This window comes from Mesoplodon bidens (assembly GCF_964165515.1).
Source record: "Mesoplodon bidens genome assembly, chromosome: 1".
NCBI classification, from domain to species: domain Eukaryota; kingdom Metazoa; phylum Chordata; class Mammalia; order Artiodactyla; family Ziphiidae; genus Mesoplodon; species Mesoplodon bidens.
This window is the reverse complement of record NC_138176.1, coordinates 16,864,642-16,891,356: the sequence shown is the minus strand read 5'-3', so window position 1 is coordinate 16,891,356 and position 26,715 is coordinate 16,864,642. Positions and strand designations below refer to the sequence as shown.

At 52.1% G+C, this 26,715-nt stretch overlaps 1 protein-coding gene across 5 annotated transcripts in view; it reads right to left on the bottom strand.

Annotated features, from left to right (window-relative positions):
- The window catches only part of AFAP1L2 (actin filament associated protein 1 like 2), a 99,887-nt gene that overhangs the window by 21,013 nt on the left and 52,159 nt on the right, over positions 1 to 26,715 (bottom strand). For all 5 annotated transcript variants that reach the window (XM_081228296.1, XM_081228297.1, XM_081228299.1 and 2 more), the window contains exons 2-5: positions 17,360 to 17,488; positions 10,763 to 10,837; positions 9,303 to 9,397; positions 2,011 to 2,101 (exon numbers count right to left, since the gene is read on the bottom strand). In XM_081228296.1, coding sequence (XP_081084422.1) covers positions 2,011 to 2,101; positions 9,303 to 9,397; positions 10,763 to 10,837; positions 17,360 to 17,488 — 390 coding nt within the window. The remainder of the gene's footprint in view (positions 1 to 2,010; positions 2,102 to 9,302; positions 9,398 to 10,762; positions 10,838 to 17,359; positions 17,489 to 26,715) is intronic.

The window sequence follows — 26,715 nt, the reverse complement described above, 5'->3', positions numbered from 1 at the left end:
AAGGGGCAGGAGTCCAATGGTCATTCCTGCTGTTGTGACCTGACCTGTGGGTCCCACTGGCCAAACAGGTGTGGGGGACAGCAGGCAGGAACCAAGGGCAGGCCGGCTTATGAGGCAGGGGAGGCCCCCTCTGCGTGGTAAGTATGACCAGCTCCCCAGAAGTCATCCTCCGTCCTCGGGCTGGCAGGGGACAAAAGGCAACTGGGCTTCTCCCCACCCTCCTTGCTGACCTTGTGATGACCCCCTGGTTCTGGATAAAACCAATATGAACTCCCAGTCTAGAGACAAACACCGGAATCCTCTGACTGCTTGTTTGTGTCGAGATGAAGTGTCTGCCCCACCAACAGGCCCCCGGGAGTGTCTGGGAGACAGGCCCCGGCTGGCACGGACCACACCCCAGAGAGATGGGCTTCAGACACGTGGAGGTGCTCCCCGGGGTGAGTCACTGCTCCCACCTTCCAGACGCACCCAGACAGCCCCACCGCGCTCTCAGCTCCAGTCTGAAATCACAGGCTGGCCGGTGACTTGGCAACACCTCACAAGCTAAGTGATGTCTGTCCACAAAGCCAGCCTCTTAGAGTACAATTCCTTCGTGCCAAAGAAGCCCTCACCTCCCACACGGTTCCCGGGACCGCAGACAGTAGGTAAAGTGTGAAGAAAGAGGACAAGAATCCCATGTGGCTCCAAGTGACTGGTCCCATCTCATCCCAGGGCCAGTTCTTTGTGACACCAACAAGGTCCCCCTTCGGCCAAGTTCATTCCCACCACCAGGGATCCTTACCGCTGACATTTGCAAGTTGCTTTATGCTTTCAAAGACCTTTCACTTACAAAGGAAGGAAAGAGAAGGAGGTAAGAAAGGGAGAGTGAGGGGACCAGAGTCCAGCTACCTGGGAGAATGGGGTCACAACCATCTCTTTCTTCCAGAACCTTCAAGGCCTTTCTGTGTTATAGAATCCCCACAACGAGAGCATTTCTATTTCTGATCCAACCTCATCAGGCTGAGAACCACTGGCCGAGGACAGATGACTCCAGCGTGAGCCCTGCCCCCATAGCAAAGGCCATCTACCTAGGTTAGGTCAGCCACAAACAACCCTCCCCTCCAAAGGCTAGAGAAAAGTCTATTCAGAGAAAAGTCAAAGTCGTTACCAAGGCCTACAGCTGCTTTCTGTGTCCCCATCTCCCATCTCTCTCCCCCAGTCCCACCTGCTCCTGCCACAATGGCCTCCAACCATGCCAGTGGCTCTCCTGCCTCAGGGCCTTTGCACGTACTATGCTGTTTAGAAAGTTCTTCCTGCAGGTATCAGCCCCACACAGTTCCCACTTCATTTGGGAATCTGCTCAAGGTCATGCTATCAGAGAGGCCCTCCCTAATCTAAAATAAAATCCCTCTCCTGCCCCAACCCAGTCCCTGCAGCTTTCCATCCTGACAAGTTATCACCACCTGACACATCCTATGTTTATTTGCTGTCTGTCTTCCCTTGCAGAATCTAAGTGCCATGACCACTGAACCCCACTGAATCCTGCGTGCTGCTGAGCTCCTGACTCCTAGAAGCATGCTGGGTACATGGTGGGAGCCCAGTGACTCTTAGTCCAGTGAAGGAACCTGGAAACTGGGCTCTGGCTCAGCCTGACCACATTTCCATTGCTTACGGGGCCTTGTGCCTCTCGGCCAACACACCTCTTCTTTGTCACATTTCTGTGCTGAATCCAGCAACATCCAGGCAGGACCACAGAAAGCATCAGACACAGTAAACCAGCTCCTTGTGGACCACCCCGAGCCCCTCCTTGCAGGTGGGCTGGGTCTGTTGTAGGTCTCAGCACCCCCAGCAGACCAGAGGCCAAATGCTCTGTGGCCAGTTCTCAATTCAGGCCACGCTCTCTAGTGAGCCACCCAGGCTGCCCTGTGTTTCTAGCCAGGGTAAGCGTGCCGGTCACCACCAGAGGAGCTGGCACTGGCATCCGTGCAGGAAGTGATCGGACCCCCTCCGAGCCCCGTCCCCAGGATGTACCATTGAGGGATGTGTCATAGGGTTCAGCCTCTTCATAGTAACCCTCTGGAGACTCGGTCTTTGGGGTGGAGAGCTGTTTCCGTTCTGGAATCTGTGGTATGAACAAATAAAACAAACATGTTCAGATACGATACACTGGGAACAACTTGGAAGTAACCCTTTGGGTGGAAGGAGAGGGAACCGGAAGAAAAAAAATGCCCAGCTTGGACGTCAAGCAAGTCGAGAGGGAGAACAGGGATTACTGTGACTCCCATCAGCCACCCCATCCACCGTGCTTGGTTTGCATCCAGCCGGAGGGCTGTGGGCACATAGCTTAACCTCACCAGGCCTCAGCATCCCCCCCCGCCCCCTGCAAAATGAGGCTCCGATGCCCACCACACACACAGTATCATTGTACACATGACATAACACACTTGAAAGGCCAGATGGTGTCAGGCTATCGTGGTAGCTATGATGGCTTCTACATAGAAGACACTTTCTACAAAGACGAGGGCTGATCAGGGGTACACAGAGGAGGAGGACCAGGCTTCTAACTCCCAAACTTCTCCCATAACAAGTTCAGTCATTTGCTTGGCAGATACTGGATGGCTCCCACAGACTAGCTGAGGGACACATCCAGATGGTCAGGAGTCAGTCCTGAGAAAGTCTTAACTAGATGCTCACAGCTCCTTACCAAGTGCTTTAATAGACAAGGTCAAAGTTCCATGGGAGCCTGGAGAGTGTGATGAACATTTAGGACCAAGGAAGGATGCTCAGAGGACAGGACCACCCAGCATTTCTTACATGGCATGAGGGTGAATGAGTATAATTTGAGTAGAATAAAAAACATATGCAACTGTGGAGAAGAACAGAGCATGAAAATCGTTCTCTCCTCCACTATTCCATCTGTAAGATGGGCACTAGACTATGAAGGTAATCTCATAAGCAACATCAGGGGAGAAAAAGAGGTAGACGGTGGCATGAATATTACTATATATAGGTCATGAACGTGTGTCAATCAACACAAGTCTCTGATGTCTTTCTGAATCACAAAGTCCCTGAAAAGGGCCAAGGGAATATTCATGATGAGAACAGAAATGGCAAAAGCTGAAGTGCATTCCCAGTCCTGGTTTTGAGAAGTCCTTGTGCTGGGTGTTCCACATGAGGGGCAGGCCTGGACCTTCGGGGGGTGCCAAGTGAAGACAGAGAAAGGCTCTTAAGGTAAAGGGGGTGCAGGGAGATCGTAGGAGAGATGGGGCCCTGATCTCGGACGGACCCCTGGGCTGCTGGAGATTCCTTGCCCCACCAGGAAGAGGGGCAGGAGGTGGGGAAATCTAGAAACCTTTGCCTTGGAAAATGAGCTTCTTTGGGGGACCTATGACAGAGAGAGCTTCCTAGTCCTGGCCCAGGTGGTGGTGGGAGAACAGGCAGCGTGGGCTCACGTCCCCGTGGGACAGTACTCAGTAGGGACCACAAGGGTGTCAGTTCCCAGCTTCCCCCGGGGGCAAAGTAATGCTCCTGCAGCTGCTGCACAAAACCAGGCTCCCCAGAACCAAGTCTTCTGTGGCTTGGCGACTAGATCTATTTCTATGATCTCTAGAGTGAATGTAACTAGGTTTGAATCCAGCCTTTAGGAGTCCATAGATTTAACCATGGGTATGTGACAGCCTCTCTGGGTCTCACTTTCCCTCTTCATAAAACAGGAATAGTACTGGAGTTGTCTTGAGAATTCAAGGAGACAAAATGTGATGGTGCTTCCACAGGGCCTGGCGCATATCCAGTACGAGGAGGCTGTTGTCACCGTTGTCTGGGGCCCTCCACAACCCAGGCGCCCTGCAGGAGCCAGGTTACTGGATTGCTGTCAAGCAAGCTGAGACAGGTCCACGTGAAGAGGGTCAGCAGAGGCCAGGCCACCACCTGGCTGCCATACCACAACCTTCGAACTCCATCTGGCCCGACACCGAGAGAGCTGACCCAAGTCCCAGAGGCAGGCTCTGAGCAGCCTGCAGCCCCAGCAGGTGCGACACGCAGCATGCAGGAAGGAACAGAATCATCTGCTCATTTCCTAAGCAGCCCAGCTGCGGTCCAGGCCGGCTGCGGAAGGGCGACGGCTGTGAGCAGTACCTCCGGCCAGGCTCCTCGCTGGGGCGAGGGCCTCGCACATGGTGGACACATCTGGTAGCTGCTAGTGGATGATCCTTCGCCTTTGCTGCCCCTGGCCTGGAGAGACGTCCCTGCTCCTCTCGGCCATTCCTGGCCCCTCGGTCAGCCAGAGGAAGGGCTGCCTCTGAGAGCCAGCTTCCTGGGGTCTGAGGACAAAATGTCTCCTTACCTGAGCCCCGACAAGGTCTCTGCTTTTGGGTCCTGGGGCTCAGGCTTCCTGAGTGGGCTGGGCCTCCAGCTACAGCCTCCAAGAAGCCCCACTCCCCATCACGGGGTGTGGGAACCCTTGTCTTGGTGAGGGCATGGGGATCCCATCCGGAGGGAAGCTCTGAGCACCCAAGACCTGGCTCTGGTCTGGATTCCCATGATTAGAACACAGGACAGAAGGGGACTGAACCCTCCTGCGGGAACTGCTGGGTCATTATCCCCACAGGGGGCCTGCCCTCCCATCTAAGAGTGGAGCACCAGGGGGTGTTTCTTGAGAGTCTCCCAAGCCTCTCACTGTGAAATCATCTGTAAATGGATCTATACAGAGAGGCAGGTAGGGCAGTGGGGCAGGAATCTGACCTTCGGGGCTGGGTTCGAATCCTGACACTGGCACATCGAGCTGTGTGACTCTGGACAACTGACTTGACCTCTCTGGGCCTCAGTTCCTTTGCTATAAAATGGGGAGAGTAGAAATACCTGTCACATGGGGTCACTGTAAGGATTAAACTGTGCTCAGCACTATTAAATAATAAATATTAGTGTTCAAAATAAGATATAAAAACATCAATCAAAGGGAGAAAAGGTGCATGTATGCATGTTTGGTGGGGGAAGAACAGGTGTACACTGGGAGGATACAGAGGAGGTATTTGGGCATGACCCGGCTTATACCAAGCTCTACCGCCTTAAAGAACAGGACAGCCCCCGTCCTCAAGGCGGCCAGGGCAAAAGATAAGGGCCTGGGTCACATTAAAGGACAAAACGATTCCAACAATTCAGAAGAGAGTCACATAATTACACAGGCGCAATGGCCTATTATCAGAGGAGCAAGAGATCCTAAACTCCCGGAATTAAGAATAAAGGAAAGTTACTTTATCATCATGATGATGAAGATGGTGCACATTCAACGAAGATGCAGAAGACATGTGACTTCGGAACCTGATATAATGTCCTGAGGGTTCACAGGAAGGGACAGGGAAGAAAGCCACCCTGCTCAGTGTGACTTGCCAGAGATTGGCAAACTTTACCTGTAAAGAGCCAAACAGGGCTTCCCTGGTGGCGCAGTGGTTGAGAATGCCTGCCAATGCAGGGGACACGGGTTCGAGCCCTGGTCTGGGAAGATCCCACATGCCGCGGAACAACTGGGCCCATGAGCCACAACTACTGAGCCTGTGCGTCTGGAGCCTGTGCTCCGCAACAAGAGAGGCCGAGATAGTGAGAGGCCCGCGCACCGCGATGAAGAGCGGCCCCCGCTCGCCGCAACTGGAGAAAGCCCTCGCACAGAAACGAAGACCCAACACAGCCAAAAATAAATAAATTAATTAAAAAAGAGCCGAACAGTCAATACTTGGGGATTTGCAGGCCATTCAGCAGCTCTGATCTCCACTCTTCTACCCTGCTATTGTAGTGCAAAAGCACCCATAAATAATACACAAATGAATAAGCCTGGCTGAATTCCAGCAAAATGTTATTTACAAAAGCAGCTGGTGCAGGATTTGGTCAGGGGGCTATATTTGGCCAGTGCTGATTTAGATGAGACACAGAGCTGAAGATGCGGGGTGGCCCAGGTGACCTGGGGCGTCCCTGCAGTTCTGAGCAACCTGCCCCAGAATGCACTGTGGAAGCTTCGGGGGTGGGGGCTAGCGGATCCAGCCTGAGCTCCCCAGACCAACCATGGTGATGGCCTTCCCTGCCCCCGCAGAGCAGCCTGCAGAAGTCCAGCACCGACGCGTGGTCAGGCCTCAGAGGGGAGGTGGGCGGAGATGGCTGCCCAGGCCAGGAGCACAACGGTGCCAGCAAATGTCTGTCTCTCCAAAAGCGACCGCCGAACCTGGCTGTGCAGACCGTGGCCTGGAAGTGCCACGGCTGCCGGAGTCACTGGCCACACCCACGAGGTTGCTCCAGACCCCTGGCTGCCCCCTCCAGTGTTGGATGGGCTGAGCCTGGGACAGAGGCTACACTCCCGGCCCAGCCCTGGGCACTGAGGACCCCAGACAGACACCCAGCTTGTGCTACAGCCACCAGAGAGCCCGGGGCCGGGCATGCAAGAGGACAAGCCGCCGTGGTGCCCTGAAGCTCCTGGGTCAGGGTGGGAAGGGACACGGCTTTCTCTGGCCGAGGAAGAGAGGTCACAGGGCCAGCCAGGCTCAGGCTGCCACGCTCCCTCCCACCCTCCCTCCCTCCCAAACTACTTGCTGTTCTGGTTCTTTCTCTTCCCTGTGAGAGCCAGAAGACACAGCTGTTCCCTGCTCCGCCCTGATACCGCTCCTCTGGGGGCCTTGGACTAAGTCTTCAGCCAGACTTGACCAGAGAGGAGGCTGGAAGGGAGCAGGCGTGTGTGGGCAGGCAGGGAGGACCCCGGGTCCTGCACCCCCCCCTTCCTCACTCCACATCCAGAAGGCCCTGGGGTGGAGGTGGGCGACTGGGAGAGCACTAGGAGGGACCTAGGAAAGGTCCCTCTCAGCAGAGAAATTCCACAAGGAGCGGAGACTGCCAAGGCCGCTCGCTCTGCTGGAAGTCGCCCCACGGCCTGGAGTATGTCCACGGGAACCGTCACCACGCATCTGAAAGGCTACACGTCTCGGGTGGTGGCATCTTTCCAGTGCAGCAATAGGTTCCTCTCGAGCCTCTCCTGGCCCCGATGGCCCACAGACACAGCTGATGCCGGGAGTCGGCTCCAGGGGACGGCCACAGCCCTGGCCTTGCTCGGAGGCCCTGCGTCTCACACCCCCGGGCCCCTGAGGCCTCTGTGCTGGGGTCACAGAAGGTTGGCAAGGGAGCACTAAAAGCCAGCCAGAGTCCTGGGGCTGCCAGACTCTGTGACCACGAACCAGCCCCAGACCCTGGGTTCCCAGTACGCCACCACGTTCGTCAAACACGGGCTTCCAGAGCAAGTCACCGCTAAGAGGCTCCACCAGGTGAACGCCCCTCCCATCTGGTGAGGACCCCTAAGCAGCTAGCTGCCCCACTTGGGGTGGGCAGTGGCACCCCACTGCACAGAGGCCAAAGGCACCCCGGTGAGAATCAGACATGAACTCAGGCGAGGAAAGTTGCAGCCCTGGCTCAGAGCAGCCACCTCTCCTTCCCCCCATCCGGCGAGGGGTGCTTGGGGCGTAACCCGAAAACCACAGCACCTCCCATCTGCTTAAAACCAGCAGCAACTGGATGGGAGCTGAGAGGCCATGCACCCTCCCCAAGTCCCGGCGCCGAAAGTGAGGGGAGCCTGCAGCGGAAAGGGACACAACTTGTACCTTTACTTGGCTAAGAAGACGAGCTGAAGTCCGGGAGGCCACAGAGTGGCCCAGAAACCAAGAAACTGCATACAAATCCTGGGCTTGCTACCTCCCAGTGATGGGATCTTGGCCAGTCGTTTTAACTCCCTGAGCCTCTGTTTTCTGGCAGGTGGTGGGAGGACCATGTTTGTGTGCACGGAGTGGGCAGCGGCTCAGAGCACGGCAGTCAGTCATGGCATCAGCATATTGGGGTACCCAGGGACTGATGCTCAGTCCATCCAGTCTCAGTCAGCCTGAGATGAAGGGTCCCTGCCAAGCTGCCACCCAGCTCCAGGGGCTCCCGCAGTGGGATGCTGCCCAGACATTCCAGGCCTGCCCTACCAGCTGTGAGAGCGGCGGGAAGAACCGTACTGCCCCCAGGAAGGCATGAATGAAGGGGCCAGTCTGGGGACGGGACCCCCTCAGTGGTGACCTGAGCCTACAGATCCGGGGATGGATGGCTTGGTGGGAGCTCAGTGACCGCGCAGTCCCATGGTCCCAGAAATCCTCCCCAGCCAGATCCTAGCGTGGAAAGAACTTGGGTTCAAGTTCTGCCACTTCAAGGTTGTGTGACACCGGGACATTATAAACCCGCTGATTCTCGGTTCTTCACCCATAAAATGTAAATACTACCACTCACCTCACTGAATACTGATGTAGTCTGCCACGCCCCCTGAATAAGAGGAGCTTAGGTGAGAGATGTTCATGTTCCTTTCATTTAACCACCAGGAAACAGAGGGCCAGAGACCTTAAATAACTTGTTCAAGGTCAAGGAGCTAGTACCTGGCAGAGCTGGAATCTGAACCCAAGTCTGTAGGAGTCCATCATCCATCATCCATCATCCATCCATCCATCCATCCATCCATCCATCCATCCATCCATCCGTCCATCCACCCACAAACATGCGTGTGGTCTACTGTGTGCAGACACAGGACATGAAGCAGTAAACGAGACACAGTCCCTGATCCAGGGAGCTTACATCTACTCTGGGAGGCAAATAATGAACATGGAGGGGTAACTGGGTGGTGTGGCAGGCAGTGATGGGGGCAGGCACCGAGGCGGGATGCCTCACATGGGTAGGTCAGGGAAAGTCTGTCTAAGAATGTCTGAGACAGGAGGGGGCAGCCTTTGAGGGGCCAGGGCCCGGGGACTGCAGAGTCCCTGAGGCAGGACTGACCACAGGGAACAACCCAGGAACAGAAAGGAGGCTGGTGAAGAGTAGATGCAGTGAGGCTGGAGATGCAGCTGGGCCAGACCGTGCAGGCCCTGGGGCCACGTGAAGGAATGTGGATGTTCTGTCCCAAGTCCACTGAGAGCTCTTGGTGGGTTTCAAGCAGGAAGTGGTGTGATGTGGTTTACATTTCTGAAAGGTCACTGTGGCCTGAGCTGGTGCCCATGTCTGTACAAGGCCCCGCTCACGGGGTGCTGCTGAAGAGCCTGGCGTAGCCTCGGACACACGGGGACCCTCATCTCGCACTGCCGTTCCTCTGCGCTGAGCAAATGATGTCACCTGCCAGCACGCTTACTTATCTCCGTCCCTCCCAATGCCCCGGACCCCACAGACAACAGGTGCTCCGAAAATGCCAGACGATTGGTGGATTGACACCTGTGAGAAGCACTGGACCTTCACGGGACCCAAGTCAGGGAAATGAGGGGTCCCGGACCCACACTTACGATCTTGGGTGGCGGGAGGTCTGGAAGACTCTTCTGAGGGGCCGAGGAGTGCTGGCCGGGCTCGCCGTTGGTCAGTGGGTTCTGCTCCTCGGGCGCTGTGGAAAGCAAGCAGGAGAGGGCTTCGGTGAGGGGCGCCCAGCCTTGCAGTGGAGTCTCGGTAGCCAGGAATGTCTGGTCACGTGAGCCCCGAGTTCTATTTGGGCAGGTGTTAATTACCCAGGCAGGCGGTCCCTGGAGCCAGTGTTGTTTCTCCTCCAAGAATAGGGTAGATCGGCCATGGGCAGTTTCCTCAGGAGGAACTAGTTTGAGGTTTCTGGTAGGTTCTGCACCCTCTCCTCCACTGGCCCCCTGTCCAAAATGCCCTGGCCACAGAGCTTCAGCGAGTGGAGGAGCTGCCCGTGGTCACTATATTGAGCTGCTCTCAGCACCGACCCTGTGATTACCTCTGTCCACCCCACGGTTTCCCCGGAAGGCAAACAACCTAGGGCCCAGGGGCTGCTTTAGTGCAGGGGACTTCTGCTGAGCCCACGCTTGGCGGTGGGGCAGGAGGTGAAAGCCACACTGGGGACCTTGGCCACCAACCCTCTGTGCACTTTTAAGGAAAAGGCACCAAAGGCTCTTCGGAGCCTGACCATTTCAACAGGTGGCCAAGCCAGCTGGGGACAGACAGGTTCAGGCAGATCTGACCTTGGGGCTTTGCTGGCTGATGTCTTGAAGCCAAGTCTTTAACAGGACTGAATGTTTTGGGATGCTGTGTTCCCACCTCTTGCTAAGCCTCTGCCTTTGAGTCACAGGCTTGAGAGTTGGGAGACGGGGCTTCTAATCCCCTCTCCTCTGCAGCTAGGCAGCTCTGCAAACCTCTGGGCCTCCTTGGGGTCCTGCTGGACCCACTCCTGAGGGTTTTCAGACAAAAGCAGAGAGCAGAACAGAGCAGATTAAGACGCCATGGAAGACACCACCTGTGCTTCCAGTGGAAGGTAAGATGTTCTGCCAAGCGATCACCTTTGAACAAAACCTTCGATCGAATATTAAGGCAGCTGCTGACATCTCCGACTCCCTGCCATCACCCCCAAACCACACACACTCATAAAATCCAGACTTCTGTCAAAAGTCATAAAGCTGGGGCCGTGGGATCAGCACCTATACAGCTGCTTTCTTAGAGCATCTGAATTACAACTTCCTATTCCTGGGATGATGCTGGGAAACGCTGAGAGATTTTAGGGACTGAATCCTTATCCACGAAGGGGACACGAGACCTTTAAGAGGCAAGGAGGTGGCCTGATGAGACATCCCAAAATACATCAACCCCAAATAGCATCAACCAAAATGCGACTTCCAGAAATAACCCCACCAGGCCTGTCTGTGGTGCTGGCTGGGAGGAAGGAGGGTTGGGACAGGACCAAGGCTCATAGTGGCCCCCTTCCTGGGAGCTGGCCACGCCATCAGCGGTAGCCCCGTACCTTTGTCTTGGGACTCAGCATCCTGTTGCTTGTGGACCGTCACTTTGTTCATATAAATGTACTCCTCATCAGAACCTGCAGGAGGAGGATGGAAGACACAGGCTTCATGTGATTTTTATGAAGGGAAAGGGCTTCTAGAGAGAAAGGATGTCCCCTCCACCCCTCAGAGACATTGTCATCAGCCTGGATTCCAGTAAAAGCATACAACATTCTGAGTTGATTGAAAGAGTCCATTATAGAAAGAGCTAAAAAGAAATACCAAATTGCTGACTGTTCGTTTTCTAGCCTGGGGGGGGGGGGAGGGGAGGGGAGGGGAGGGGAGGGGAGGGAAGGGGAGGGGAGGGTACAGAAGGATACTTTGGGAATAAAAGTCTTAAGTGGAAAAGCACCCATACCTTAAGGATCTGCCTCATATTCCACCAAGCAGAGATTTCTCTGGGTTTCCTAGCATTTCGTTTAAATTGTACAACATTTCCTATCAGTCATTCTCACCCTAGTCTGAATTACATGCATGGGCTAATCAGAGAGAGGTCTATATAAGATAGGTCATATTCAGGATCTGGAAGTTTAGCTCCCAGGCCTCTAGGTGGGGTGCCACTGTGGGGGCCTGAGCTCTGGGTTTGGAGTGGGGAGTGTGCTGGGATTTGGACCTGCAGCACCAGCAGCTACCTGCTCTACCTGCAGTGGCACAACCCTTCCCCTCCTTTAAAAACATTTCCTGTACAGGCTGTCACCTTCCCCCTGCATGTCTAGGCAGAGAAAGGCTTGGACCCTTTCTTCAGAAGCCTGCAGAGGAGACTGATCTGAGTGTTTCTCCTCTTAGAAATCCTCCTGCATTTCTTTGTGCCTCTTAATTTGCATTTCCTAGAAACTTGCGGCTGATAAATTCCAGTGGCTAGAGATGGTGCTACGGAGCCAAGGAGCCCAATTCAAACCCCTGGCGAAGGAGGCAGTTCAGTGCCAGCCAGTTCCACACCACAGACCGCCTAGACTCCAGCCAGCAGGCCTGCGTCAACAGAGCCCTGAGAACCCAGAGGAACAGGAGGAGGATACGGCTGGATGGATCTTCCTCCATCAGCCCGTGGGATTGCCACCCTTGGTGCCCAGCCCTGCCAGAACCAGTCAGCAATGTCACCCCTATACCAAGGGCCGCAGCAGCTAATCGGAGGGAACTACAAGGTCTAAACGTAGTTACCCACAACTTGCACACTTCCACTGAGGGGCTGGGTCTGTGCCTTCTCCAGAGCATGGCACAGGAGAAAAGCACTCTGCCGGGGGAAGCAGGAGACAGGGTAGGGGATGGCGGTGGGGGGGGCGGTCCTCAGCCAAGCTCTGCCATTAACAGTAATTCTGAGCAAAACAGCTAACCTGTGTGCCTTGGTTCTCTTGCCTGCATAGTATGGAAAATAATTGTGATGAAATATTGCCTAGTTCTAGCTAACTGAAATTTTCAAATGTACAAAACTCAAATGTTAGAGAATTTGAAAAAGTAAGGTAACCCTGTAACTAACAAAGATTAAAAATGACAGCCTAGGGCTTCCCTGGTGGCGCAGTGGTTGAGAGTCCACCTGCTGATGCAGGGGACGCGGGTTTGTGCCCCGGTCCGGGAGGATCCCACATGCCGCGGAGAGGCTGGGCCCGTGAGCCATGGCCGCTGAGCCTGCACATCCGGAGCCTGTGCTCCGCCAACGGGAGAGGCCACGACAGTGAGAGGCCCGCGTACAGAAAAAAAAAAAAAAAAAAGACAGCCTAAAACATGGGAAATATCTCAAAGACTCAATAATAGGAAAATGGTGAAAGAAACCATGGCACATCAACATAGGTAACGGCAGGTCACCTTTAAAAGTAAATGGATTACCGGCACAACCATTTTGGAAGTGATTTTGGAGGATAATTTAATTTTAAGTGTTCATATTCTGTAACCCAGCATTTCCGCTGCCAGAAACCTATCTTGAAGATAAACTCCAGCATGTAAACAAAATTTTATTTGAGGGTGTTTACTGCAATATTATATGAGTTTTTATTTTTTTTTAAAGAACAAAACTTAAATGCCCACGAATAGGGGGCTGGTTGAACAGTATTGTTCATCCATCAATGCACACTACCCACCTGTGAAAAATAACAAAGTAGCTCTATGTCTGCTGTTTACAAAGATATCCAAAAATTACAGTTAAAGGATCATGTTTCAGAAAAGAAAAAAAAAAGAAAGAAAGAAAGAAAGAAAAAGTATGCGAACTGTCAACAGAGGGAAATGTGCACAGGCAGCAATTCTAAATGTAAAAATAATGCAAAGCAGAGTACAGAGGCAAACCACAACTACATGAAAATATCCTGGTGACACCGATGAAGATCAAAAAAGGAATTGAAGGAATGTAAACAGTGTTTAATGTTCATTTTACATTCCCCTTTTCTTTTTTCATACTGTTAACTAAGCCCACACTCCCATACAAAAGAAAAGAAAAGGCAAGATATTGTTGTTATTGTTTTTTTGTTTTTTGTTTTTTTTTTTCAGGTACGCAGGCCTCTCACTGTTGTGGCCTCTCCCGTTGCGGAGCACAGGCTCCGGATGTGCAGGCTCAGCGGCCATGGCTCACAGGCCCAGCCGCTCCGCAGCATGTGGGATCCTCCCGGACCGGGGCACGAACCCGTGTCCCCTGCATCGGCAGGCGGACTCTCAACCACTGCGCCACCAGGGAAGCCCTGTTGTTATTGTTTTAACTGTTAGATTCTGAGCAGGTGCTCCCCCCCAAGATGGGGATTTGTAAATTGCAGAGAAAGCGGGCACTGGCCGTGTCCCGAGGCTGCATCTCCCTCCTTGGACACTCTGCAGGCCATACTTGACTAGGTGTTGATTCTCAGTGTTGCTAATGCACTACCATCCAGTTGGTAAGTAAGAGGCTCCCAGGACCATCTGCAATCCTGTGAACTTGGCCCTGGAAGGAGAAGCCTGATGAGCTGCCCCAGGTCTGGGAGGCAGCAGCCTTGGGTTGGAGACTTTCCATCCTCTTCTCTCGTTCATTTTCAGGAGTGCACTGAGCACCAGCACTGTACTAGGTGCTGGGGATACAGCAGAGAGCAAAACAGACATTGTCTCTGCCGTTGTGAACCCACCAGACTGGGGGCGGGGGAGGGAGGGGGAGGGGGGCAGACCCAGATGGGGTAGCCGCACGGGTATGTGGGAAAGGACAACAGCTATAGGTACGGTGGAAGGGAGAGCTCATCGTGCTTTGAGCAAGTGTGCGGATCCTGGGGGAACAACCCTTGTCTGAAGAGGGTGGTGGCAAGGGGTGGGGAGGAGGGGCCCGGACCCTCTCTACTACAGCTGCATAGACTGAACGTTTGAAGCATTGCCCATCACAGGGGCAGCCCCTGAAATGTTCCCAGAGTCTCTGAGCAGGGTACTGGGGGACCCTCAAGGTTAAGACAGGAAAAAATATCGGGCCCCCAATAAACAGACCTCAATCCATGCCTTGACCTTACCACCTAGACAAAAGGCAAAGAGCGTGGAAAATTCAGTAATACACTGAAGATCAGAAAATGGACAATTCCATTTGAAAAGTGCACACACACACACACACACACACACACACTCATGCTCTGCCCCCAGTGTGCAGAAGTAAACAACAGCTCAGCCAGTGGAGACCACAGCCTATCTTGAAATGATCATCCTGCCTCCACCTATAAGCCCCATCAGGCTGAGTTAATTTTCTGGAAGATACACAGTGAGGCAGGCATGGGAAGCTGAGAGAAAACGACCAACGCTTTCCATTTAAGGGGCTTTGGATTCTATCCTGTGCAGCACCGTTAACCTGGTGCAGACTCATCTGGACCGTGGAGAGAGGAGGGGAGCATAATGCTTAGGTCTGCTGGCCTGGGCTCTGCCACGCATGGCCACGTGCCTAAAGTAACTTTCCAAAGCTCAGTTCCCTTGTTGGTAAGATGGGGACAACAGCTCCCTCACTGCCTTGGGACGGGGTAAGATGACATAATCCAAGTCATTTCATTCATTAAGCACCGAGCACAAAAAGTGTCCGCTGCTGTTATAACCACTCTGCCCTCTGAGGGGGTGCAAAGAGGACCAGAAGGGGAAGTTCGAAAACAGTGGCTGTTCATCCGTGGGCACTGCCTGGAGACCGGAAGTGACAGCCAAAGGCCTCGGTACGGCTATGCGCATGTATCGGTGGTCTGGGTGCGCAGTGGGGGCGATTCACACCGGGGGGCCCCCGACCTGTTCTCAGCAGCTCCTGCAGCCCTACAAGCTGCAGAGACCAAGGGTGGGGAAGGCCTGACTTTATGAGTGCAGAACATACACACATCAAGGGTGAAACAGAGGTCACCCTACAGGAAGCCACACTAAACCACAAAGGGGACCCCACACCCGGAGCTCAGATGGAGTGGTGAGAACCAAGAACCAGGGGTCAGACGCCATCACGGGGGTGTTTCTCAATTCCCAACAAAGGTGTTCTTTATCATTAAACATTCTCAAGTTGGAGCACATCGAAATGGCCTGGGAGTGTGCTCTTTAAAGAATTCCACTGATGAGTCCTTCTGTGGAGTGATTCATCCCTCTGTAAGTTACCTGCTTTGTGATGGGGATTTCCCATCTGCTCATCCCACCTTTGATGTCAAGGCAGGTCAGCAGACGCTCACTGTAAAGCTAGGAGGAGCCTGTAGAGCTCAAAGGCAATGAAGGGGCTGCCGGAAAACCCCTCTGATGAAAGGCGAAGGGAGCCAGATTATTCCGACAGAAGAGAAGGCTGCCAGGCATACAGCAACATGCTTCAGCTTTATGACTTCTCTGATATTCAGACAATAGGAACTAATTCCACAGGGAACAAAACATAAAAAGGAAAAGGGACTTTGAAATGTAGCCCAGTGGACACAGGCTGGACGTCAGGGAGGAGTTCCTGACGGTGATGGCCAAAGCAGGTGCACTTCCCTCCCTGGCAAGGATCTGGGCTATTCCTGCTGTGAGACAGATGGATTAGATGTCCTCTTACTGTCCCTTACTGTCCCCAAAACATCACTTTCAATTCTCAAACATCCGATCTAAAAATAAACTCGACTAAACTGTTAGGACTTCACAAGAAGGTTTTTCTTTAAAAAAAAAACAACAAACCTGTGCTAGAAATGAAACCATATGTCCACGAGAAGACTTGTACAAGACTGTTCAAAGCAGCCTTGTTATTCATACTGGCCCAAATCTGCAAACAACCCAAATGTCCATCAACAAGTGAATGGATGAGCAGATTGCAGTATGTTCGCAGAAGGGAATAATACCGTTCAGCGATAACAGGAACTATTGATACAGTCCACAGCATGGAGTGATAGGGGCCAGACCCAGGCACAAACCATCCAATTCCATTTATATGAAGCTCTAGAATGGGCAATGCTAATCAATGGTGGTAGAAATCTGAAAAATGGTTGCCTTGGGGTGGGGATAGGGAGGAATTCTTGCCCTGGGAAGGGGCAAGAGCGAATTTTCTGGGATGACAGAGATGTTCTATGTCTTAGTTTGGGTGGTGGGTACACAGGTGCATACAGCTGTCAAAACTCACTGAACTGGGCTTCCCTGGTGGCGCAGTGGTTGAGAGTCCGCCTGCCGATGCAGGGGACGCAGGTTCGTGCCCCGGTCCGGGAAGATCCCACATGCCGCGGAGCGGCCCGTGAGCCATGGCCGCTGGGCCTGCGCGTCCGGAGCCTGTGCTCCGCAACGGGAGAGGCCACAGCAATGAGAGGCCCATGTACCACACACAAAAAAAAATCACTGAACTGACTCCTGAAGATCTGTGTACTTGATTGGATACAAAATCTAGCTCAATTAAGAAGATAGAAAACCAATGAACTCACAGTTCTGTGATTTACAAAGTCTTAAAACAATGTTTTCCTGTTTTCCCTGGGGCTGTATGACACTGGGCAAGTTATTTACACTCTCCAGGCCTCAGTTTCCTCACCTGTAATAGCAGCACCAACCTCACAGGGGTGTCTTGAAGATGAAGCCCGAGCAATACATGTGCAGGTGGGAAGTGCTCAATTAAGCATTAGCTATTATTATACCAGTTTATTATCCCTTCTCTACTTTCAACCATAAGGAAAAGTGCTCTTCGTGGGCTACTGTGTTGAGTGTTCAGAAACTCCGGGGGCGGCCATACACGTCCCATCACTCTCGCACTATTGTTACGGGCTGAACTATGTCCCCCTCAAAATGCATGAACTAAGTCCCAACCCTGAATACCTCAGAAGGGACTGTATTTGGAGAAAGTTATCTTTAAAGACATAATTAACGTTAAATGAGGCCACTGGGGCGGGCCCTGATCCAGTATGAATGGTGTCCTCATAGGAAGAGGAAATTTGGACACCGCCATTCACACAGAGGAAAGACGGTGTAAAGACCCAGGGAGAAGGGGACCATCTACATGCCAAGGAGAGAGGCCTCCGAAGGAACCAACCCTGATTTTTAGCCTCCAGAACTGTGAGAAAGTGAGTTTCTGTTGTTCAACCCGGTCTGTGGGGTGTCATTATGGCAGCTCTAACACACGTACAACCATTGTCCTGCTTCCACGGGGACCTCTTTACTGAGGCCCCGGCCACACTCACTGCTGCTTTTGGTGTAAAGCCGGAGGAGCTCGGCCAGGCCACTCTTCTTCACCACAGCTGTGCTGCTCAGGTTCTCTTGGTCAAGAATCCTGAGGAAGTCATCCAGCTCTGTCAGCAGCTGCTCCAGGGCTAGAGACAGAAAACAGAAGAATCCCTTATAGCAGCTGCCTTCTCTCCAAAGGCCCAGCTCAGACACACCTCTGATCCCACAGCATCCCATGACGGACCCTCTGGTCTCGAGGGGAGGGGTCCAGGGTGAGGCCAGGCAGCACATGGGGGGCCCGGCCAATAGGTGCAATTCCCAGTGCCAGCGTCGCTGGGGAGAGGCAAACAGGCCATTGGCTTCGAGATGGACAACCTCGGCCAAAGCTGCGAGGCTACCATTTGCTGGAGTGACAGTGGCCAAGGTGGCCCAATCAAGCCTAGCAGGCTGTGAGAATCTGGAAACAGGATTTTATTCCTCAATAAAGGTCAATCAAAACAGCTCAGGGTCTGGGGAACTTGAACACAGATCAGACCCGCAACCATCAAAAGAAATGCTGTGGTTGACCCAGGTGTTAATCCTTTCCCCAAAGATGGGGAAACACAGAGTCACTTCAGGGAGATGAACCAGTGATTATTCTGTCCCTGCAGGAATATGGACAACCTATCAAAAGCCACACTTGGGGCTTCCCTGGTGGCGCAGTGGTTGAGAGTCCGCCTGCCGATGCAGGGGACACGGGTTCGTGCCCCGGTCCGGGAAGATCCCACGTGCCGCCGAGCGGCTAGGCCCGTGAGCCATGGCCGCTGAGCCTGCGCGTCCGGAGCCTGTGCTCCGCAACGGGAGAGGCCACAACAGTGAGAGGCCCACGTACCGCAAAAAAAAAAAAAAAGCCACACTTGGACAAACAAAACGTTTCCCTGAGATTCTTCAGTGACTGAGCCACCTCAATTTGCCACTAGGCCAGCATCACTCCCAAGCTGGTTAAGGGCTGTGGTGCCTCGGATCTAGTTGTCAAATACGCCTCTCTCAAGGGCCACCGTTATAGAAGCCCTGGCCAATTTCTAGCTGGAAGCACATTGCAGAAACATCAGTGCAGCGGGCGACAGTCTAGGTGCAGGGCCTTCCCCATCACTGCTGTTGTTATTATTCTTAATGACCTAAATCTCTATTAAGAACAGGATGCGGCATACCCTGGTGGGGTCCTCACCTTGGCGCTCCCTGCCCAGCTGGCCCTCCAGAACATGCTCATTAATGGCAGCGGCTCCTTGAGGGTCTAAACGGTGCTTTCCAACCCTGGCTGCACTGGAATCACCTGGAGAGATTTTAAAACTCCTGATGTCTAAGCCGCACCCAGACTGATGATATCAGAATCTCTGGGAGTGAGACCCAGGAGTTATTAGGTCTTAAACCTCCTCAGGTGATTCTAATATGCAGCCAACGCTGAGAAGCATTGGGTCTAAATGTAAGGCTAGGGGCCACGCCTGAGGGCCCTCCTTCCAAGACAGCAGCCAAGACGCCCAGAGCCGCCCTCCACCACCTGCTGCTGGAACTCTGAGCGGTCACACAATCTCTCCAAGCTCATTCCCTCATCTGTAAAGTGGAGAAGACTGTGTAGGCCCCCCGCCCATCTCACAAGGTTGGTGTAAAAGACAAAATCTGTGAAGCTCTTCACAGCCATGCTTGTGAAATGCTATTCTAACCACACAAAGAGCTTTGTCATCATCGTCTCCTCCCATCCTGTGACATCATTAGTTATTTCTTATTCTCCACCAGTAGCATTCGTCTCTAAGCTCCTCTTCAGAGAAAAAACAAAACCTTGCACTGTAACGTTCCCTACCCTACCATGTAAGGGAGAGGAAGGACAGGAAGGTCACCTCCTCAGAGCAGCCTTCCCTGACCACCTTCTCCAAACTAGATATTTCTTATCACTTTCTAACTCAGCATCTATCTCCTGCTTCCATAGCCCTAATCACAACTGACTAGCAATATGAATATACAATATTTTTTTGAATACACAGTATTTTTAAAATAAGATTTTAAAATGAGCAATATCAACAATGAATGAAATAACAGCTTTATTTATTTGCTCATTTTTAACGTGTATTTTCGTCTTTCTCATCCTGGTCTAGTCTGTTAGCTCAATGAAAGTCAGAACCACACCTGTTTTGCATCTTTGGCACCTCACACTGTTATAAGTGTTGAATGAATGAATAAAGTTATTAGGTACCTACTAGCTCACAAGAACTCTAGGAGGTAAGCAACATTATGCCCATTTTGCAGATGTGGACCTGGTGGCCCAGAGAAGACCCATAACGGCCCACATGGCCCATGACAGAGAGCTGGGTTTGCTGCCTGACTCCAAGGCTGAGCTCTTGGCAACACCCCACCTGATGCCTCCATGTAGGGCCTTCTTCCAGCATCCCCCAAAGGCCTGGCGCCCCAGAACTGAACCAGAGCCCCTGACTATCCCCTAACCCCCTCATTATAGAAGCTCTTATGCTCCCCTGGTTCTAAGGGAGAGCCCAGTGTCCTATTTCTGTTCAAACACCCCCTTGGTTCTTATTGGGGTAGTAGCCTCTGACTCCATTCCTGGAAAACCAAACTCCCTGGAATGAATATTGCCACTGACTGGGAGAGAGCTGGAGGAAGGGAAAGGGGAATGAGGATGCTTATTTCGGAAGAAAGCAGTGATAACAGTACCAGCGCGTGTGACTGGCAAATCAAATAGCCAGCTCGCTCAGATGAGCGGGTGCTGCCTGTTGTAGATCAGAGCACTCTCTCCCTGCAGGGAGAAGGTCTGAGAACACTGCAGAGAGAAACCTCCTCTCGCCCTCTTCAGTGTCCTGGGAAAGGATGAAGAATCAAGCGGCTCCCTGGGCTTCCCTGGTGGCGCAGTGGTTGAGGGTCCACCTAACAATGCGGGGGACACGGGTTCGTGCCCCGGTCCGGGAAGATCCCACATGCCACGGAGCGGCTGGGCCCGTGAGCCATGGCCGCTGAGCCTGCGCGTCCGGAGCCTGTGCTCCATGGCGGGAGGGGCCGCAACGGTGAAAGGTCCGCGTACCGCAAAAAAAAAAAAAAAAAAAAAAAAAGAATCAAGCGGGTCCCACAGAAGTCTATGTGTCACTTCCCCTCTGGCTTGTCAAAAGCCAAGTGAAGGTAAAAGGCACCTTCACATAGCCAACGGCCCAAACGCTACATGTGATACCTGTTGGCCCGTGTGCCTAGAGGTCGGATGGAAGATGCCCTCATCTCTGCCCGAGAAGAGATGAGCAGATGGTAAGTGACAGCCAAGGCAAGAAAGAAGCCACATTAGGTAGTTCTGCTTGGGAAAGAGCCATGGATCAAGAGCAGAGTCTCCTGCCCCGTCCTTGGGTATTGAGAAGAACACCCCAGGGAATCTCCAAGAGGCCAGTGGCTTCTGCCCAGTTTACTTAAAATTGATTAAACTCTTAACGGAGTGAATTTTGAAAGAGCACCAGCAAAAGCTCCCAGAGCCCACCGAATTGGCATCCGGCGAGACCTCACAGTGCGCCCAGCACTCAGCTGGGTCCTCAGCCTCAACTTACTGGGAAACTGGAAAGGAGACCTGGATGGCGTGGCTCCTGACTTTTGCAGGCTTGTTGGCGGGACAAGATGAGCACAGGTGAAGTGATTAACACACCAGGGCGCACCACCAAAGAGTCAAGAGTCACGCAGCTGATACCAGACAGAGAGGTTTAAGGCTGGAAGGTTTCTCGGAAGAGGCCCTCGTAGAGTAAGGCCTTAGGTTGTTTTTTGTTTGGTTTTGTTTGGTTTTGTTTGATTTTGAACAGTTATTCATGAGTTTCCAGTTGGCTGCAGAAACTCAACAGGCTGAAAGCAATGAGCTTAAAGAAGTCAAACTGGGGGACTTCCCTGGTGGCGCAGTGGTTAAGAATCCACCTGCCAATGTGGGGGACAGGGGTTCGAGCCCTGGTCCGGGAAGATCCCACATGCTGCGGAGCAACTAAGCCTGTGTGCCACAACTACTGAGCCTGTGCTCTAGAACCTGCGAGCCACAACTACTGAGCCCATGTGCCACAACTACTGAAGCCCGCACACCTAGAGCCCGTGCTCCGCGACGAGAAGCCACCTCAATGAGAAGCCCGCACACCGCAATGAAGAGTAGCCCCTGCTCGCCGCTCACACACAGCAACGAAGACCCAACGCAGCCAAAAATAAATACATAAAAATTTTAAAAAAAAGAAACAAGTGAATTAAAACGAGACACTAGGGCTTCCCTGGTGGCGCAGAGGTTGAGAGTCGGCCTGCCGATGCAGGGGACGTGGGTTCGTGCCCCGGTCTGGGAAGATCCCACATGCTGCAGAGCAGCTAGGCCTATGAGCCATGGCCGCTGAACCTGCGCGTCCGGAGCCTGTGCTCCGCAACGGGAGAGGCCACAACAGTGAGAGGCCTGCGTACTGCAAAAAAAAAAAAAAAAAAAGAGACACTAGAAAATATTAAAAAAAAAAAAAAAAGTCAAACTGGGGGAAAACAAAGGATAAATGACTCCGAGGTTTGAACTCAGCTACAGTGGATAAGGAAAGTGAAAGGGCCTTGCAAAACAACCAGGATCTCAAGCTGCATTTTTCCTGACCTTCTGAACTCCACTGAGCTGTTACTGCTGCTACTTCTGCTAACAAAGAAAGAAAAAAGCACGAGAACTTTAAGTGTCTCTTGCTTCCACATCCTCAGCTATTCCCCAAAGCTGCCTGATTCCTGGAAAACAGCCTTGTTTATTTTTATGTGAGCAAATACATACCAAGCCAAAGGATGAAAAGCATCAATGCCCGGCTCTGGGGAGACAAAGGTGACCCTGATGGGGTCCCTTGCACTTCCAGGAACCCCATGCCTGGAAATAGGGCACCAGGGAATACACAGGATAGAAGTGATCCAGGGACATCTCCAAGGATCAGGAATGCACCAAGGAAAGAGACAAACTTTGGGGTTATCAGGGAGAGGAATTTATAAGCTGGCCATGCTGGATGAAGAGGAGCTCACCAGGAAGAGGAAGAGGCATTTCAGGAAAAGGGAACGATGCTCAGAAGAGGACTCAGATGCTGAAAGCACACGGGGTGTCTGAGAAGCCACGAGTAGCTCTGTGTATCAGGGCACCCAGAGCATGGGGGCAGGGTGGGTGGGCCTTGAAGGAGAGAAAGCGGGCTCTGCAGCCAGAACTGCAGACTTAGATCCTGTGGGCGGATCATTAGGGCTTTATTTGCTTTGCTAGGGAGTTCATGCCTCATCCTGCAGGGCTTCTGGGCAATGCAGTGGAGGAGGCCATGCTATGCTGCTCTTCAAGCAGGCTAGCTCTGCCAGCTGTGGGGAGGACGATGGAAGGGGACCTGGGGACGGGAAGGGGAGGCAGGGAGGCAGGGAGGCCAGTGAGATGACTGCATTAGCTCAGCTGAGGAAGGTGAGGCTGTCACCCAATCACAGCGGCCGGGGCCATGCAGGGCGCTGCACCCCACCACCTGCAATTCTCCCAAGCACTCTGCAAGTGCACAGCAGGGGGAATGGGCTCCTGAGCCTGGGTTACAACCTAACTCAGTCACATCTACCGTTAATAGCGGCACTGGGGTTCAAGTCCAACTGTGAACAAGTCCAAGTACTTGCTGTCTGCCGACCGCCCTGGGGAAGTCAGAGAGGTTGACCTGGATCATGGCCTCTGCTTCCCAAGGTGGCGGGGGATGGGATGGAGGGGTTGGACTTGAGACATGTGACAGGTAGCAGCCATGGGCCATTAGATGTGGAGACTGTAAGAGAAGATGCCCATGGGTGGCTGAGAGCTGCAGAATACCATCAGACACACAGGCCTGAGGACACTGCAGTTAACTGGGCATCTGTGGTCCCTGCTGCTGGGGAACTGATGGGCTAGGCCGATGGGAAAGATGGGAAGATGGGGAGTGCTGAGGAAGCAGATACCCTCCTTTTCCTCTAAAACAGCTGAGTTAGGTGAAGGGTACGCACCAGGGTTGAAGAAACGCAGGACCGGGAACCAGAGGGAGTCATGAAACCCAGAGGTCATTTCCCTTCCTCTCTGGATCCACATCATCCTTCAAGCTCCATCCAGGCCCCGACTCCACAAAGCCGCACCCATGACCGAGGACACTCAGCTCTCTTCCCAGCTCTTCCCTAGATTCCTCACTGTCAAGTTCAGTTGGTCCCAGTTGTCTCAGTCTGTGCCAGGTCTGTATTCTGGGCTAGGCCTGAGCCCTTTCTGGACAAGGGTCAGCCTTCGTAGGTTTGGGCCTCTGACAAGGCGCTAAGCACAGCAAGGCCAGTGATGCTCCTGCCATCATACCCCCTGGGGTCCAGCTACAGGTTCCTCCGCTATCCCAAAGGAGAGCGTTCTTGTGAAAACTTTCGTAACCCGAAAAGGCATAAAGTGAAGCAGCTACTGTCTTTTTCTGGAAAAATGACACTCCTCTTTGGATGGATTTCAGGTAGCGCAAGCAGGTATTCATGTAGGCCTTTCATCACAGCCAAGTGGCGCGAAGCAAACTTTGGAAAAGCAGGGGAAACTGAGAGCTCAGGCTCTTGGAAATAACAATAAAAGCACGGCCCCAATTTGCGCCAACCCTGGTGACATTTTAAAGCCCTTAGAGCTCGGAGGGACGGGCCATCCCTGGGAGGAATGTGGCCATTTCACTGAGGCTCTGGAACACACTCGTCCCAATTCCCTTCCCCCATCACCCCCACATTGCTCATTTTGGTCTCTTCCTCATCCTCCAGTGGAGGGAGGGAAAAATAAGTGTGCTGTTCATCGTGGAAACTGTAGGCCCTTGTGCAGGCTTTCCATCCGGGCTCTGTTAAAGTTCAGAGTTGTCTGCTCACGGGCTGACAAATCATCAATAAGATTCTTGTTCAGGACTTGCAAGGCCCACGCAGAGCTGGACGGGTCAACTGCTCGATTCATCGCCCTCAGCCCCGGCAAAGCTCTGCGTCCAGATGACCTCCTCCCCCAGTTTTTCTCATCCTGAGGCAGTCCTGCTTTTTGGTCACTAGGTTCCCAACCATAAATGTCTTCCCAACATGCCAAAAAAGCTGCTTCTCGTGATTCCCCTGCTGTTTTACACACAGTTTTATTTATTCAGCTGCGTTTGCTGAAGACCCATGATTGAGGGTGATTTTCCTTCCAAACGTGAAACTAAGCAGACCTGTTCTTTTAAGTATAAAGACATACATCCCCCTCCCTGCCCCAACGGGGTTCCGAACATTGAGCCACAGGGCATATTATTTGCATGAACCCGACTGCTGGGGACCAACCAAAGTTATGAAGCTGGTGAAAGTTTCTGTGACAAGCAACAGCATCAGGTGGGCTGCAATGAAGAGCAGAAAATGCCAGTAGATTCATCCTGGTCATAGAGAACCATCAAGTTCTCAAGAACGAGCTTTGGGAAAACATGCCCCTTTACTCCACCTAAAAGGAGACCTCCCCCCACTTTTAGGAGGCCCAATCCCCCTTTCTCTAAAGTGCCAAATGCCAAGTCAGCCTTTACCAAGTACCCGATGTACCGATGGGTATGTGCCAGGCAAGCTGATAGGAAGTGGGTTTCTTTCTTTCTTTTTTATGGTGGTAATACACACATAACTTTACATTAATTTACCACTTTAGCCACTTTAAAGCTTACAACTCAGTGTTACAATGCCATGCAACCATCACCACCACTACCTAGTTCCAGAACTTTTTCATCACCTGAAACATAAACTCATTAGGTTGTTGCTCTCCATTCTTTCCTCCCTCAGATTTGCGGCAACCACAAATCTGCTTTCTGACTCTGTAGATTTGCCAGTTCTGAATATTTCATGTAAATGGAATCATATAACATGTAGCCTTTTGAGTGTGGCTTCTTTCACAATGCATCATGATTTCCAGGTTCATCCATGCTGTAGCATGTATGGTATTTCATTCCTTCTTATGGCTGAATAATGTTCCCTTGTATGGATATACCACATTCTGTTTGTCCCTTCATCATTAATGAGGAAGTGGGGTTTTTTAAACAAAAATAATTTTTTAATTGGGCTATAACTTACATACAGCAACATCCTCTGTTTTTGCTGTATAAAAATCTAGTGTTTTGACAAACACACTCAGCTGTGGCAACTACCACCACAATTAAGATACAGAACAATTCCATCACCCAAAAAGTGCCTTTGTGCCCTTCTGCAGGTGACCCCTTCTCTACTTCCAGGCCCTGGCAACCTGCAGAACCCTTGGAGTCTGGCTCCTTTTATTGAACATAAGGCATTTGAGATTCGTCCATTGTTGTTCCATGTATGAGAAGTTTGCTCCTTTTGATTGCTGTGTAGTATTCCATCCTATGGCTGGAGGAAGCCCATATGTCTCCATATATTAAGAGATCTCTTCTCTGCTGGGTGCTTCTGCACAGACACAGCAGGTTCCTGTGTCCTCACACCAGTTTCTCATGCTCTTGAAGGCACCCTCCTGCTGACTTTCAAGGGCACCCCTGCTTTCAGGACACCGAATGGAAGACCACTCAGGGCCATGCATACAAAAGACAAAGCGGTGATTCTCAGCAAAGGCTGCATATTGGAATCAACTGGGGACTTAAAAAAAATTCCTGATGCCTGGGTCCACCCCCAGAGCTCCTGCTGTAATTGCTCTGGGTGTGGTCTGGTCCTCAGGAGTTTTCAAAGCTTCCCAGGTGATTCTACTATGCAGCCAAGGTGATGAACCACAGAGATAAAGGTGTGATGATTGCTTAATGAAAAGTCTTTTTACTTTATACAATTACTTATGAGTCCTTAAAAAACAAATTTCCATAGTGCTGCTATATAACTCAATTCTGATTTCACATGGAGAACTTTCTAGGTTCATGCTGGTCATATCAAATCAGATACATTTGAAAATATCTTTTTTTTCCTCCTAACATCTTTTCCCTTCTGGACAGTGAGGGTGTGGAAGGCAAGAACCAAGATGTCTCTGTGTTTACACACCACTGAACTCAGTTCTTTGTCCTGCTTAAACAACTGGGAGCTCTTATCACTGGTAATCAGCACCCAAAAGGTTTGCAGGCTACTCCTCCGGTGGGCTGTCATTGATCCCGTCTGCTTGGACCTCAGGAGACTGAGCCAGAAATGTAAATAACTTTCTCCAGAATAAATACTCCAGGAGTTTTTCTTTATCTCCATCTCCAAGAAATGGCGAGGGGGAGAGGGCTGTGCTCCATTTACCAGCGCTGTGACTGCGCTTCTCCCCGCTGAGTCTGACCTTCAAGGCCAGTTTGTCATCCTTTTTGCAAGATCTGCTTTTTCTCACCTATCTTGGAGTCTCATCACTTAAAACACATCCCCAAGAAGAGGCCGCCGTCTGCATTCCCAGATCATC